General features: G+C 35.0%; 1 protein-coding gene across 1 annotated transcript; it reads right to left on the reverse strand.

Moving 5' to 3' along the window:
• Nucleotides 1-10,049: 10,049 nt before the first annotated feature.
• LOC127851791 (uncharacterized) lies at nucleotides 10,050-14,053 on the reverse strand. Its single transcript, XM_052385665.1, has 5 exons — nucleotides 13,961-14,053; nucleotides 12,774-12,931; nucleotides 12,114-12,221; nucleotides 11,185-11,349; nucleotides 10,050-10,580 (listed from the first exon to the last, which is right to left on the reverse strand). Exons 1-5 carry the CDS (start codon nucleotides 13,961-13,963, stop codon nucleotides 10,271-10,273), a joined length of 744 nt encoding a protein of 247 aa, XP_052241625.1. The 5' UTR covers nucleotides 13,964-14,053; the 3' UTR covers nucleotides 10,050-10,270.
• Nucleotides 14,054-16,086: the final 2,033 nt, after the last annotated feature.

The raw sequence follows: 16,086 nt of genomic DNA on the forward strand, positions 1-16,086 counted from the left end.
ATCGTTGCATTTTGTCTGTAGGATGATCATCGAGTATCATGCTAGAATGGATAACTAACCAACTTTAAGGTTGTTTATTTACTGATAAGACACGATTATTTCGATTGCAACAATTTGTGTAGCAGAAAAGAGAGTATTGCTTTATTATCATAAATCTCGTGACTACTCTAGCTTTTTTGTTGTTAATACACCAAAACTTATATCACATGGTAACATTTGGTACCGTCGCTTGGAGCTAAAATAGAACGATAGAAAAGAGAAATTCAACGATTGTGAAACTTTTAATTTTACCTTAATCGTCTGTCTATCTAATGTTTATCTAATGTTTTTACAACTAATAAAACAGATTTGTTTCTTATTCCATGTGAAAACTACAGGCCAATACCACAGTATACGTGTTTATTTCGTCATTCATGTTAATCGCATCAACCATAGCCCGATCGAAAATCTCCTTTACTGGTACATGTAAAAACATATCTTTTTGGAAAGTAAATCTATGAGTTGTTCATAGGATTATCAAGTAATCAACAGTAATCAACATTGCTCATCATACCAGTTTTATACTACGCTGCAACGAATCAGATACGTATCTACGTCTCTGGCTGTTAACACTCAATCGTCATTCCGGTGTTGAAAAGTGCGGAGAGCTAAATCTCCCTTTGTATAACTAGATAAGGAACGTGTTGATTGTGAATTGGGTAGACATGCGTTCTTTGATCAAAAACAGGAAAACAAAATAATCAGTAAAAACTCCTGATTTCATTATTATGACACTTGTTGTTAACAGGCTTTCAAAGTGATTTTGGTGGATAACTTAGTTACTGTGTATGTGTTCTATATAATAAACAGTTGACATAACCCTTCTGTGGTTGACAACATATTGTATCAAACTTTACGGATTGTCATATTTAGTTACTATTTTACGATTCAGACATTTATTTTACGTTGCTGAAAAAGATGAATAAAGATTTAATTGTTCTTTGTCCGACGGCAGATCATCTAATACATTCTATATTTGTTATTACATTCTTACAACTACGCATGAAACTGTAATAACTAATGTGCAAATTTTCTTATATTAAAACGTAAATGTAAATATTAAGCGGACCCATAGATGTCAGTTTAACTCATGCTGAAGGTTCGGGCTCCTATAATCTGTCAGGTACAAACATATTATTAACGTATTTTTTTACATTTAATTTCATTGTATTAGGTGCTTAATACACCTTTCAGACACGGTGTTGACATTTCAGCTTATTAGCATATATAATTAATCGAGCAAATGAGAATTGTGGTTATTGTGTTTATGCTGTGATAACATTAACGCAAAATGTTATTGCATTATAAAACTGAAGATTTATTGTCGCATTTAAGAATAAAGATTACCCTACGTCAAACTTTTTGCAAAACTTTGTATATTATAAACGAACGGCTGAAAGCTTAAGCTATTGTTACAAGTCAAAGAATAAAAATTATATTATGTACAGTTTTTATTTGACTAAAAGGAATAAATGTACATAACATAGGATATTCGACATATTGTAATGGAATTTTCGGATGCCTAATTTACATTTCACCCGGTTGCTCAACGACAAATCCGTCGACCTTGTTCTACTTTGTACGGTTTAAGAGCGACTTGCGCTGCAGCAATGCTACCCATAGGATAGGAAACCCGTGTTTTTTACGTTGTACGCTTGAGAACACTTTATGTCATAACCTTAAAAATCGTATTTCAAAACTACCCCGATATACCGACCACAGAAGCTCCGCTTGAAGTAAACAGAGATTTATATTATTATTTTTTTAATCAGACAGCATCAACTTATCAGTGGCTACACTTTCGATAATTTAAGTTTAGAAGAGACTGCCTTTAAAATACCAGAAAAGCGGAAAGTGCCGTCCCTGATTGGCACGTGCGTACTGCGAATCTGAGAGGACACTTTACGCTCATACATTACTGTGACGTAACACAGACAATTATATAAGGATTAATAATTTTATTATCAAATTGAAATTATATAAGAATTAATAGTTTTATAATCCAATTGTAATACAGAGGCAAGAAATATACAAAATCATAAATAACTACACTATAACTAAATAAAGACGGTTAGTAATTAAGATACCAAACGAAAACAAAGTAATTAACGTGTCATTACATACAATTAGGTCTCTTCTACTTAATACCTAAGAGTATCGTGACTTGTTAAATGCATAGAAACAATAAAACATACATTAGTCAGGGAGAGGCGGCTTCTCGAGATGTAAACTAGGTGTTGACAAGATAAGTATTGATGCAAAGCATCAAAGGGCGTCGGGAATTTCAGTGTAAAAGACACTCAATGAAGTTACATGGAACTATTTTTTTCTACTGTAAATATTAATATATTGGCCGATTATTTTAAACAAAATAGAAAAAGATACTGGTATAACCATTATCTATAATTTTGTGTTATAACCACCAAATAACCATTATTTATGATGTTGTGTTATAACCCCCAAATAACCATTATGTATGATTTTGTGTTGTAACCCCCAAATATTTCATAGTTCATTTTATTTACATTGGTTTCCTTTTTTTACTGGCATCCGTGTGCAGTTTTCATTAATGGAACAAAACTGTGTAGGTTTTAAAAAATCTGCTTCATTTGTAAGCGTAATTTCATATTTTTCTCAACTTCAAGGGGAGATGATTCTGAACTTATTCTTACATTGCTCATTTACGATAGGGGTTGAGTACTCATTGATATGAAAACACAGTAAAAGTTTGAAAAAAAAATTGAAGGAAAACTGTAAATTGCATAAAGAAGCTGCATTTCACAATACTTTGAATTTCAGTAAAAGATCATAATATATTTATTGCTCCGATATTCATCATTTTCAATAGGGTTCGAGTAATACTGATATAAAAACACTTAACAAGTTTTGAAAGATTCAGACGAAAGTTGTGAAATCTTTTAAACTAGTGGAAATTGTTAATTTTGTCATATTTAATAGAAAAAATTCTGGACTTATTGTTCCGATGTTTCCCATTTTTAATGAGGTAAAAATGCTCATTGATATGAAGACACTAAGTTTGGAAAGAATCTGATGAAAAATGTTGACATAATCACCTAACCAAGCAAGTTTTCACTTTTATGCTTAAATTCAAAGAGACATAATTCTGGACTTATGGTCCGATATTGCTCATATAGAGAGTTTGGGTTGGGTCCTCATTGATAAAAAACCTGTGCAAGTTTGGGAACAATCGGATGAAAATTTTGGACTTGAACAACGATTTCAAAATTTCTCAAATTCTAAGGAAGATAACTATGGGCGTAATGGTCGGATAACTAAAGGGCCCATACCACCTGGATAGTAATACGTGTCGCGCTTCGCGCTCTATATGTGGTTCTTAAAAAACAACTCCGAGGAGTGCTTGACTCAAGGGAAACGGGTTGCTGAGACACAGCTCCTTCTTGATAAGCGGCTGCTTCCTTTATCGCAACTCATTGTTACAATCAATAATACGCGTCGCGCTTCGCGCTCTATATGTGGTAGGGATAGTACTTAGGGCCTATACTAGACAACCATAAAAATACATGGATAATATATGAGTTGTTTGCATTTATTTGTTAATATAAAAACACGTGTATTTTTTATAAGATATTTAAGTCATGTAAGAAATTTTAATTAACGTTGTCACCACGCGGCATCCATTAATTTTAATAAAAATGTCAAATAGTAGTAAAATGGATTTTAAAATGTCTACATAAAATAAAGCTTTATAATATTTATTAACCTGACTGAAACAATTTGTCAGCCGCCGAACTGTTCCGTTCGTGCCGGAACCCGGGATTGAACCGAGGGCCTTAAGATGATTGTTGCGTAAACAACTTCAGTCTAACGCTCTCCCAACTGAGCTATTTGGTGAAGTTGTGTATAGCGATCGTTATTATATGTATATTAATAAATTAATACATTGTACGTTTTCGTACCACTAGCCTTCCAATAAACTTGCTTGCGCGATTGGTCGTCAAATATCGTACTACATTGATTCTCCACTAAGCAAATTAGAAAAACCACAAAATAAATATATTTTGATTATGTTTTGTTTTTATACAAAACCAGAAAGTTTCGCGTATTTGCCCAGTCCCTGTGATCTTTCCCCTGTGATCGGTTGTGGATCAGTTATTAATTAAAACAATTAGATTTGCATTAGTGGCAATACATGTTGTAATTAATGTAATAGGCACAAATGCAGTACTTATTTACACTAATTTAAACAAAAAATCACCACTATGCAAGATATTCTTCAAACAAAAATATATGCATTGATCCGTAAAATAACTTCTCCTCCCATAAGCGAAAAAAAATGCATTACATACTAGTCGCCGCTCTCCAGAGCGACGCCAATAACAAAATGGGGATGTCTATTCAATTGGAAAACCGCGCGTATAGGGACATAAAATCCGTCGGGATAATCTGTCACCTGTCCAAGAGCGGCGAACCGCCCTAACAGGCGAGAATCACGACAAAGTTATTGAGTACGGAACGGGTACTATAAATACACAGTCAAACATAAAGATTGGAACCCTTGGCTTCTCTTAGGAAATATTCATTTTGTGTTATTTACTTTAGTTTTGAAATTATTTGTTTATCTTAAATAAAGAACTTTAACTTAACATTCAGACTTGTAATTCATATTACGTGACAATTACGCCCAGTTTTCCATGAATACTTTATTTACACAATCATAAATATGTTCGTCACAGGTGCATCTTACAAGGTTATGATATGTTAATTTCACATTTGTTTTGCAGGAAAACGGTAAATTAATATAATTTATTAAGACGTTACAACACATTTAAATGCTTTATGCATAAAGCTGTCCAATTATTTATTAGGCGCCGCACTTAACTATAAAATATTTGTGTCTTTGCCATTAGGAGTGTTTCTATTTTGCAAGTTTGGTAAGAAATAATAAATTTTGACTAACCACTTGAAACAAAAAAACAACTACAAATTGTGTGGTATATACGCCGCTTTTTTCTTTTGATTTTGTTTGCTTTAACAAAGCTGATCGAATTTTGCCCTCCCAATTAGTGCTACCAGTGCTACCAGTCGCAAGAATCATGTATGTTATGAATCACAATATCGGAAAAAACAAAGAAACACGTCGAATTAGCATTAAGTAAAACCGGTATATAAATCAGCCCGGTCATGAATAAACACAACCTTAAAGGAAGTCACTCTTTTTTATTAAATTGCTTTACAAAAAATAATTATTTGCCCACAATTTAAAGACATGAACAGGTTTCAATAAGTAACCGTTCGACTGGATTATATGGTGGAATTATAAATTCAATCGAGACTTCAATATTTATTTATTCTGGTTTCTTTTTGTGTATCAGTATACCCCCGGAACGTAAAGGGATATACTGGAATCACCATGGAAATCTGTCCATCTGTTTGTTTGTCTGTCCGTCGGTTTTTCTGTAGACAAAATCTTGTCCATAGGCGTTTTACTAAACTTTTCAACTTACAGTATTAAAACTTGCATACAAAGTCCCTTATATATGGACTTGTGCGTGGGCGTTTTGTATCGTCCTGTGTTACAAATAAAAAAAATATATGATATGGTTCAATTTTTACTTTATGTAACATTAATATTCGTGTTATAGGTTTTCTTAACAAACCCATGCATATAAGACACTCTAAGATCCACTATATTTGCATTATACAGAGTTACATCATATTATGACCCTGGCATTATAACTGACCACGCCGAGGCGTGAAATTATTTAAATACAATTAAATAGAAAAAAAAACTTAAAAAGTAACTCTTTAAACCACAAGGCCCACAGGTTTAATTTTTGGTATGTAATATTGTATTTCGATTCTCTAAAAACTTTAAATAAAACACTAAATATTACTACACGCGACATCGTGGAGTATTCATCACTCTTTTGACAATATCTAGTTTGATTAAGCACGGACTGATAATAACGTTATAATTGAAATCGATTGATTTAATTCGCGATCGTTATTGATCTGAGATCCCGAAAATATCACGTTAAGAAAATATTTCGTTTCCTGTTACGCTGATTACGAACATTTTAATTTAAGAGCATATTGTATAAGTTTAAATTGAAGATTTTTCTTCATGTCTAGAACGCGACTTTACTTCCTGCGCAGGTTACACTCCACTCCAAGTGTTACTTTTTGCACTGTTATGAGAATGTATCAATACAAGCCTTACACCGTCGAAAATACCCCACACCAGGATATGTCGCCTAAATGGATTGCGTACAAATAGCTTTTGTTTCAGTTGTCCCCTCCGTCCTCGTGCATTAAATACTCAATGTCACATGTATGTGTCAGATGGCCCAAAATACTCTCAATACACCTTACATAGGCGGTTCCAAGGGGTGGGGTGGACGCGGCGTACACCAACCCATACAATTGCCAAAGTAATGTCAATTCATTTGATGATTCACACTTAACCAGATCTAAATCACCGATTTAAACTCATTTTTCTTCTTTTCGTACACAACATTTCCCACAAATCACAGACAATCGCTAAATGTTTTAACTTTAGACTCTCTGTCGCCCGGCTTTTCAAGTCGAACTTTGCGATTCTGATGTATCCCTCTTTTTGCACATTAATTCTCTTTTCGCTGCATTTTATGTCAACAAAGATGTATGCGCCAACGCCATAACGAGCGAAAATGCATAAAACTTTGTTTTCATGCTCTACCCTCCCTGCTGTTTTCGCCAATAGCCTGATAACCGTCAGTGTGTTCTTCTGTGTAGCATTTCTTCCGGCTATATCCATCCGTATTACGTATACACTTTGCACTTTTTTGGCATTATAAGAAGGTACTTTGATGAAAGTACATAAGGCGTGACATGCTCTAGAAGTGGTTGTCACATACCCGTAGCCAGGGGGGGGGGGGGTGCGTTGGGTGCGTTCGCACCCAATGTTTTTAGACGAGTAAAAAATTGTACTATAAGTTGCATTTATTTGACGCAAAAACGGTTATTTATTTTTTCCAGGAACCCAGAGAGTCTTCGTATTTAAGCGTTAAAATAATGTTGTATTCTATGCAACCGACAGGTCACTATATAATGAATTTCTCGATTAAGTCATTTCCAAGATAGCGCATGATTTTTTTTTACAAGTTTTAACCGTTATATTGTTGAAATCAACAGAGAGGTTGTGACAGCAAAATTTGAGAAGATCTAAGAAGCCGGTCCCCGCAAAATGGAATTGGAATCGTTGTTACAAATAGATATTTGTTTTCTTGTATAATGCTTAATTATTAACCTGGCACTCTAATCCGTATAGAATCGATACTTAATTATAGATATTTGATACTAAACGATTGTTTTGTAACCTTTGTCATCGTTATTAATGTCTATAACTGTAATAAATATCATAACACAATGTTTAAGCCTACTTATTGTGGGTTGAAATCCCAGTCCAATAACCTTTTTCAACAATTATCTAAATGGCTGGAAAAAACAATTTGATTAACTTGATTAAATAAGTAATCTTAATTCTTATAAAAAAAGAAACTATATTTTAGATGATAATTAACGGAATGTTATGTCAGCTTCCAAAAATGACTGAAATCAAAGGACATCCTTCGACTATTGCCGAAGACTAATGGGTCACTGGTTAATAACTTTGCATTATATCACGATTTATAACAAGAACACTGTCTGAGTTGTCTTTTTGTTATATCCCCGTACAACCATTTTCGGATCCCCTCAATGGTATTCCAGCAAAAAATATCAGCTCAAGTCATGATAGTTTTTTTTGTTGAATGACAAGAAAACAAATCATTGTTACTAAGCAATGAAGCTTTCTTTTGTAGTTTACCAACAAGTAATGGCATCTGTTCTGCTCCACATACATAACTTTCCACAATGTTTTAATTATGTCAAACTTTACACTTAGAATGTCCTATTCTTAAACAGTTGTTAAAATGAATTTAAAATGTTATAACATATGATCAGATGGACGTTAACGTCTAATTTTCATCAACTGTGACGGATCTTGAGCATATAATGGGCATTTAAGTACATCTTTTTTTTCTTCAACGTCCTGATATACATTGTTAAGGACTTTGAGACCATAGGGACAGTAGTTTGTGGATATAGGGTCTAAATAAAGCCTAAAGTGTTATATATTTCTGAAATAGCGTTTAGAAAAAGATAACTAATTTGTTAAAAATAGTTAAAAAAAAAAATAACCAGTTATACCATTTTAATTTCTTTTTAGTATTGATACACATTAGAGAAGACCCAGTTTTTTAATCAGTGTTTGTTGTACGATACACTATTAGCTCATTTAGAGCAATGCTATACCTCTGGTACTATCCATATTAGCAGACAAACAACTGTTTTGACAAATGTCAAATATTTCTATTTAATTTGCTGGACTAATGAATGGGAGAATGTTGACATGGTAAAACACACCAATTTCATCAAGATTCCAAGATTCCGATAAATAATGATATTTTATACCGTTCTAATTGTTGAGTTTACATTCTATAAATGTGCTGTTGCATATGTAAACAAAGTGTGTGAGCGCATACTAATGTTGTGTTAAACACCGTATAAAATAATGTATTTCCGTGACTGATCGAAAAAGGTGGTTATTGAAAAACGTGGTGGAGAAAACATGTATGTTAAATCATATTCATGTCGATCAGTCACTGAGTATGGTCAATGAAAGTGGAATTTCATATAAAAATGCTCTTTAACTTCAGTCTCTAAATACAGTTAAAAAGTGACCAGAATGCAGGAGTTCCATTTTCAAAATTGTCTAGGGGGAGGACCTCCAAAGCCCCCGATTGCAGGAGGAACATCCCCTCCCCCACATACCCCCTTTGCCACTTCAATGCTCAATAAAAATCGTCGAAGGCAAAAAATCGCACCCCCCTTTTCAAAACCCTGGCTACGGGCCTGTGTCAAAGCCTTCAAAATCACAAAAATCGTGGAGCAAATCTTTAAATACCCCCTCCCCCCCTAACTTGATATCCTGGAACCGCCCCTGCCTTACACGCGTAAATGGTTTTCAAATTTCTGTCGAATTATATGAGATACGGTATGTATTGTGACATGAAATATTTGGATGTTAACACTTAACCTTTGCTGAGAGAAAAGTATGTAGTATTGTCTCTCAGTAGTTGTGATTCCGTAAAACTGTCGACTTGTCGCTTAAACTTAACCTGCCATCATACTGGTTTTGTCTTCTGTCAGCTTGCTACACATTTAATCAATTTGTAAATAGCCTTTCTATCAGAATGTTTTGACTATGTTTAGTAATGCGTGTTAACAAGCTATGCAGCACGTGTTATATTGGACGTAGTTAATATTATTACACCTGTGACGCGATATCAACGCGACGCGTTGAAATGGTGCCCCGTTGATGCTTCGGATAAATGGTTTCATGACGATGTTTGTTGTGTGTGGCCCTGTGTCTTAATGTTTTGAAATTGATCACTTGCTAAACAACCATAAGGTGATGATAAGAATCATCTCGTGTTGAGGCAACTTGATATTTGTTCTTTTTACTCGATTATTTAATCAATATATAATTGTGTTATTCTGTCGCTTACATTTCTAATTAATCACCGAATATTATGCTGTTCTGATACCAAATACAAAGAACAGTTTCACAATTTCGATTCATTATAAAGTAAATATGAAAACAATAATAATTGTAAGATATTTTTCGAGTTTAAAACTGTCAATGAACCACAACGAAGCCATCCCATTTCATATCATAAAATTATTTTGTATAACAGCAACATTAACCTGAAAAGAACACGCTGATATTTGCACAATTCAACATTTGTTTACGCGAATTATACTTTTGTTTGATGGTTTCTTAAATGAGCAGTATAACATAGGCACATATATAGCAATCTGTTCAGCCTCGTCGTCTTTTATATTGAAGATCATCTAGGAAACATGTAAACGTTTTTCGAATCATTATCAATGTGTGTCGTTGTTTAACATTCTCTGATCTATATGTAAATATATAGAATAGTGTATATGAATGTAAAGTTTATTAAACAAACAAAAGAAACACAAACACGAACAGGCCAATATCAGTCATGACAGTTGATACATATTGATAACATACTGTATCAGGTATAGTCAGCTTTTTCTAAAATCAAAATTTAATGTTACCATTAACAACGGAAAAATATAACAAAAACAATTGTATACACAATTTCGCAAACCGCAAACAATCAATACATTTAGTCCAAGATTATGGCTTTTTCCAGCTTGCCGCTCCAAGCGGGGTGCCATGTTGCAAAACCCCGACGGTATTGATGCCACCTTTTCCTGGAACCCAAGTCGGTGGCGGCGGTGGCAGCAGCGGGGACGGGAGTTGAAATGGACCAACAGGGAAGGGATCCTGACATGTGATTTTCTTGCACGTGCACGAGAGCGGGATATCGAAGTCCACTTTGTGGCAGCTCGGTGTCACATCCGGACAGTAAACCCAAAGTTTCACCCTCACCGAGAGATCCGGGAGGCAGTAACGGTCGGTGTAGTCGGGGACGTCACAATGACCCCTAAAAGTGAACAAGGATTTTGATTTTTGTGTTGTAAATATTTTTGTCAGTCAAAAAATCTGAACGCTTCCAAATGATTTGCGATTTTAAAAAGGCCTTGGCCGGGAAAATATGATTTTTTAAATGAAAAGAACTGACAGAGAACTAAATAGAATATAATAATGCAATATTTACAAAAGACGATAAACAAGTTTCACTCCAACTTCTAGCATGCCGAGTTATATTATTTGCCGTTCAATACTTATAGAATTAACTTTAATTAAAAAAAAATGCATTTCAATAAAAAAGGAATGTTTGAATAATTGGGATATTTAACGCACATGCATTAAGCCCGGTTTTCAAAAAACGCGACTTACTTAATGCGGTTTGATTCAACTAGAATTCTGCACGTGGCAATGGGACCAATTGTTTCTGATAATGTCAGAGAAAGAGTTAAGACGACGATAATCAAGCGATAATCATGCGATGTTGGCGATGCATTCTGGAGACGAAAACTGTGTCAGTTCGTAAAAAATAAATGCGGTTATTTTTATGATGACATTAGTTCAATGTCAATTTACAAACACACCAATCCTGACAAAAAACGTGCTTTCTGAAAGCTTACCCGCACTGCTGGTAGTATATATCCGGGCCGATGACGATGCACATCCGGTTTTCCGGATAGTAGGCGCCGGTGTCAGGGTTCTTGACGTTTACCTTAGTGAATATTCGCTGCAGCTGGATGGAACGCATGTTCTTGGAGCAAACGCCGTCGCATTTGTATGGTAACCTAACAACGCAGGGAAAACGTGGTGTTTAATGATTATTTAACACATTTATGCCTAGCGTCCTGAAAAAAGGACATTACAAACAGCGTTGACCCAGATGAGACGACGCATAATGCGGCGTCTCATCTGGTTCTGCGCTGTTTGCTTAAAGGAATTTCTGTAAGAAATGTTCTAAATATAGTAATAAGTATACTAGACATCCCTAATTTTATAAATAAATTGATCTAATTTAGAAGGATGGGAGAGTCCACTTGGCTTAAATGGGTTAATATGCAAAGTATTAGGTTATAAATAAAAAAAGTTATGCGTATTGTTCTCAAATAAACTGTAATATTATTTTTAAAATTTTCAGGGGCAGTTATGAACTATGAATAAACTTTGGTTTTAAATAAACTGTTGATCTTAAAAAAAATACGCCAATCCAGCGTTGGTGGGGTAAAGACAGCTTTGACGAAATGATCAACGTTTGGTAACTCGACTATTGTCCGTTGGCGCAATCGACATCACCGTAATTTGGCTTGGCTACATACTTACAGTATAACTAACAACTACACTTATAGTCCTATATATTAAAACATTATTTCTTAGGTTTAATTAATATTTCTTATTATGGACCGTCATATTTTGTGCGAACATTTTACAATGTTGGAAAACACGGTCGCTAGTGTTTTTTCATACCAAAAAAATAAACTTTGAAACAGACTTTGTAAAGTGGTGTTTTTTAAATCAAAATTGCTCGTTGTGACTTTAAGCTTACGTTACTTACGAGTTAGTTGGTGTTGGAATAAAGGTATCGAAGTACTTCTTCATCGCTTCAATCTCGTAAAGAATATCTTCGGGTGTATGGCCGACAGCTTGGTCGAAGATGTATTCTCTGTCAATGAAACGATTATGTTACTTCCAGCAGTTTGCGGTGTCAGTGTTTAATGTTTGATTATTTTGAATACCGACACTGTCGAATGCCGAAGGACACGGCATCAGTTTAAAGAAGGGGCGTATTCAACGGCAAAACAAACCTATATGACCTGAATAATGAGTGGCTTTAAAACAAATCTTTTAAACTTCCTGAGTTCCCTTGCATCAGCGCGTCAAAACTGTGGCTATTGACCAATACGTATTATCATTTAACGATGAATCCAAAATAAATAAATGAATCAAACTGGACTTAATTACCAAATATTATTGTAAAAACTAAAATTATCAAAACAACAACGAAAACAACAACACCAACAACAACAATAACAGACAACAACATTCATTCAAGTACAACAAAGCGTATACCATTACAAGTGTGATAATTACACCCGCATGTTGTAGACAATCTTAAAAAGCAATTTTGAAAAAGGTATATCAGTGAACATTTGAATTAAAGGTAACAAGTTAAGAATAACTTAAGACTATTTACCACTACGGGCTCTGGACTTACTTTGACACGCCGCATTTAAGGTAGTCGTATGTCTTGCAAAGGTCGTCCGTGCAAATGTTAACCTCGTTCTTCCAGTAGAACTGCGACTTCTGGTAGTCAAACTGGCATCCTAGGGCGGTGGAGGCTGCAACTCCTAGCACGAGGAGCACGTGCTGAAACTGTGGAAAAAGCACGTGACGAGATTAGCACGGGATAATTTAAATCTTTGAAGTATTTCCTATAAGAATGAAACAATAATAACTACAATAAAAACTCATTATCAGGATAGAAATTCTTCATATAATCTTTTGTTTTTTTTATTTATAACGATCGACCAATCGTCAATACGATATTGACACAAACTTAGTACAATAAGTACGCACAATAACGTCTATCTAGGGCCATCGCCTTGGAACGTTAAATGCAAAGTATACAACTAATTACGAGTGTTTTTATTATTTACATTCCATCGTTTTAACGATTCAGTTAATAAGTTTAAAAAATATCACAAGTTAATAGCAAGTATATCGCAACGACAGTTTGTTTTGATTTAAAAGTTTTTCATATAATAAAAACCATCTTTAAACAGGTAAATAAGTTAAAACAATTTACCTATTAATAGGCATATCAGTGTTAATATAGACGTTCTCAAATTGTAGAATAATTTTCTCTGTTTAACAACGGTTAAGTCAGGAAATTTATGATTGAACCCGCGTTAAGACTATAATATAATGATGATGAACGTAAAAGAACGATAATTATGGGTGTAATAAATAAAGCATTCCTAGTCTATCTAATTGGTAGCTACAACACGACTCATCACTTGTTCAGAGTTGTCATAATTGTTATTAATCAATAAGTGAGGTGCGCGCGTGTCACATGCTCAAAATGCATGAGCAGACATTAATGTAAATGTTACAATTTAAGTAATCGGTTAAGAAGCAATTATAGCTTTATAACAAATTGATATGAAAACTTCTGGATAAAAATAATTTTAAACAAAGTAAAAATCTATCATAAATTTATATCAAAAGTATGTATACCATTAACAGCTATACATAATACTAGATTATAAATAACGTAATCACTAAGGAAATAATTATTTGATTATAAGGTACAATACTACTTAACATACTTCGATGAAGCTACTTTACACTTTGTCAGAGATCACATTGTATTATAAAAAATGAGAAAAAGACTGCACTCACCATGTTCGTCGATTCAAAGTTTCAAAGTATCCACAGTTGGTAGCATATAATAATTTTATAAACGCTACAAACGACGAGGAAATGATGCGATATTTACGACAACCAATCAGATGGCTCGTTACAAACGAGTTTTGCTTGCGTAAACAGTTGCGTTTTTAAATTCGAAGAACGTACTCATTTTTGTATATGAAGCTGTTTTTATTATACGATGCAATGAACGTAATTTGCCAAGTATGACAGATGTAAAAGTGGCAACAACAGTGAGGGACGTCCCATAAGTCTCGTCGTCTGTCGTATTAAGTTTACATACTAACTTATCTTGCACGTTGGGTTAAAGCGACGCGTAAGCAATGATTCTTATTTGCGCAGTTTTGGTCTTTTAAAGGAACCTGTTCATAGATCAACATATTGATATTTTTCCTTTTTAACAGGTGACATAACAATAGACAGAAAAATGTATTATTAAAAAATGAGAAGTTTATACATAAAGGGTCTTTCCTTCTGACTTTTGCCTCTGCGCTCTGAACCACTTGCTCCCATGTAATTATGTTGTTGCATATGGCCCCAAGTAAGTCTGCCGATCATCACATTGTGAAGTAGTGTCGTCCAGGGTCAGTTGACCAGACTTTACTTTGGTGGAGAGTGTAACGAGGGAGACCGAGGGTTTCCTCTGTTGATGGTTACGCACCAATTGGAAACCTAAGCTGAGATCTTGTCAAACTAAGCTGCATTCTGTATGTACCGGTTAGTGCATACGTTTCTGTGCATAGAAGCACAATGTCGCATGTGTTCATGACTGCTTGTACTCCTTAAGGTAGTTCTAATATAACGTCGTTGATGAACAGTATATAAAGGGTGGGTGGAAAAGCTCCTCCATGCGGGACATCTTTGCTTATAGTATTTTGCACATAAATACCGTCTACCAACACACGGGCTAGTCGACTGTGAAGGTCAACCTGGTGCACCTGTACATGCTGCCTTTGATACCATTTCGTAGAAGCATTACACCGAGTCAATCCATCCCCACCTTTTCGAAGGCTTTCTTAAGGTCCATGCAGACAGCAGGGTTTATCTTTATGTCCAAGAATGCATTTTCTAAATTGTGAAATTGATTTGTTGTCTAGTCTTCCGAACAATTGTATCTTCTGATACCTGCTTTGTGCTCTTGCGTTATACTGCTTTCTGTCTCCAGGTACAGCTGCATGATGTGTTAAACATTCGCTACCTGGGTTTGCAGATGAAGCTTACCAGGGTTTGCGTCGGCATTAAAGGAGTTCCGTCTTTTGATGTCGCTCTCTTGGCTGAGGTCGGTGTAAGCCTCCTCCTTAGCTTTGGTCAGGTGGTCGTGTGCATTCTGTAATTCTTGAATCCAGTTGTTCTTTTTAATGTTTAATGTTTAATTTTAATGTTTTGGCCGGGATATTGCGTGTGTTAAAGTTTCGTAATATATTGTTAAGGGTTATTCCTCCATGACAAGTTTTTGCGTAAAGTCGTTTGTACACGTGTTGAAGGCATCCAATTCAGCGATTTTTATGCTCCCCCAAAGTAGTTTGGGGGAGCATATAGTCGCCGCTTCGTCCGTCCGTGCGTGCGTCCGTCCGTCCGTGCACAATTTTTGTCTGGGCTATTTCTCAGCAATTAATGACCAGAATTCAATTTAACGTTATGGGAAGCTTTACTACCAAGAGGAGATGCGCATATTATCAGCCGGTTCTGGTCGGATGATTTTTTACAGAGTTATGGCCCTTTGAAATTTTCCATTAACTGTACATATAGTGCAATTCTTGTCCGGGCTATTTCTCAGCAACTAATGACCGGAATTCGATGAAACTTTATGGGAACTTTCACTACCTTAAGGAGATGCGCATGTTATTTGTGGGTTCTGGTTAGATGATTTAGAGAGTTATGGCCCTTTGAAATTTATATATTGCTAAACCATCCATCGTATTATTTGTCCAAAGTTTTGCCCCTCAAGACGATTCCTTTTATCTGAATTTATAGTGCAATATTGTTAAAAAAACCATTGGGGAGAATCACCCGTCTCCGACGGTTTCTTGTTCTATTTAGTCTTAGAGGGCATGAAAAGTTAGATGTAGGGCTTTCAGACTGAGTAGAACTGGTCGATG

The sequence above is a fragment of the Dreissena polymorpha genome, chromosome 11, assembly GCF_020536995.1.
Source record: "Dreissena polymorpha isolate Duluth1 chromosome 11, UMN_Dpol_1.0, whole genome shotgun sequence".
Lineage (NCBI taxonomy): Eukaryota > Metazoa > Mollusca > Bivalvia > Myida > Dreissenidae > Dreissena > Dreissena polymorpha.

What these genes read in the sequence shown, in the direction of transcription:
- LOC127851791 (XM_052385665.1), bottom strand. An exon ending in CTTAAATGCGGCGTGTCAAA is followed by an intron (nt 12,222 to 12,773) that starts GTAAGTCCAGAG and finishes TTTCATTGACAG; the next exon opens with AGAATACATCTTCGACCAAG. An exon ending in ATATACTACCAGCAGTGCGG is followed by an intron (nt 10,581 to 11,184) that starts GTAAGCTTTCAG and finishes GTTCACTTTTAG; the next exon opens with GGGTCATTGTGACGTCCCCG.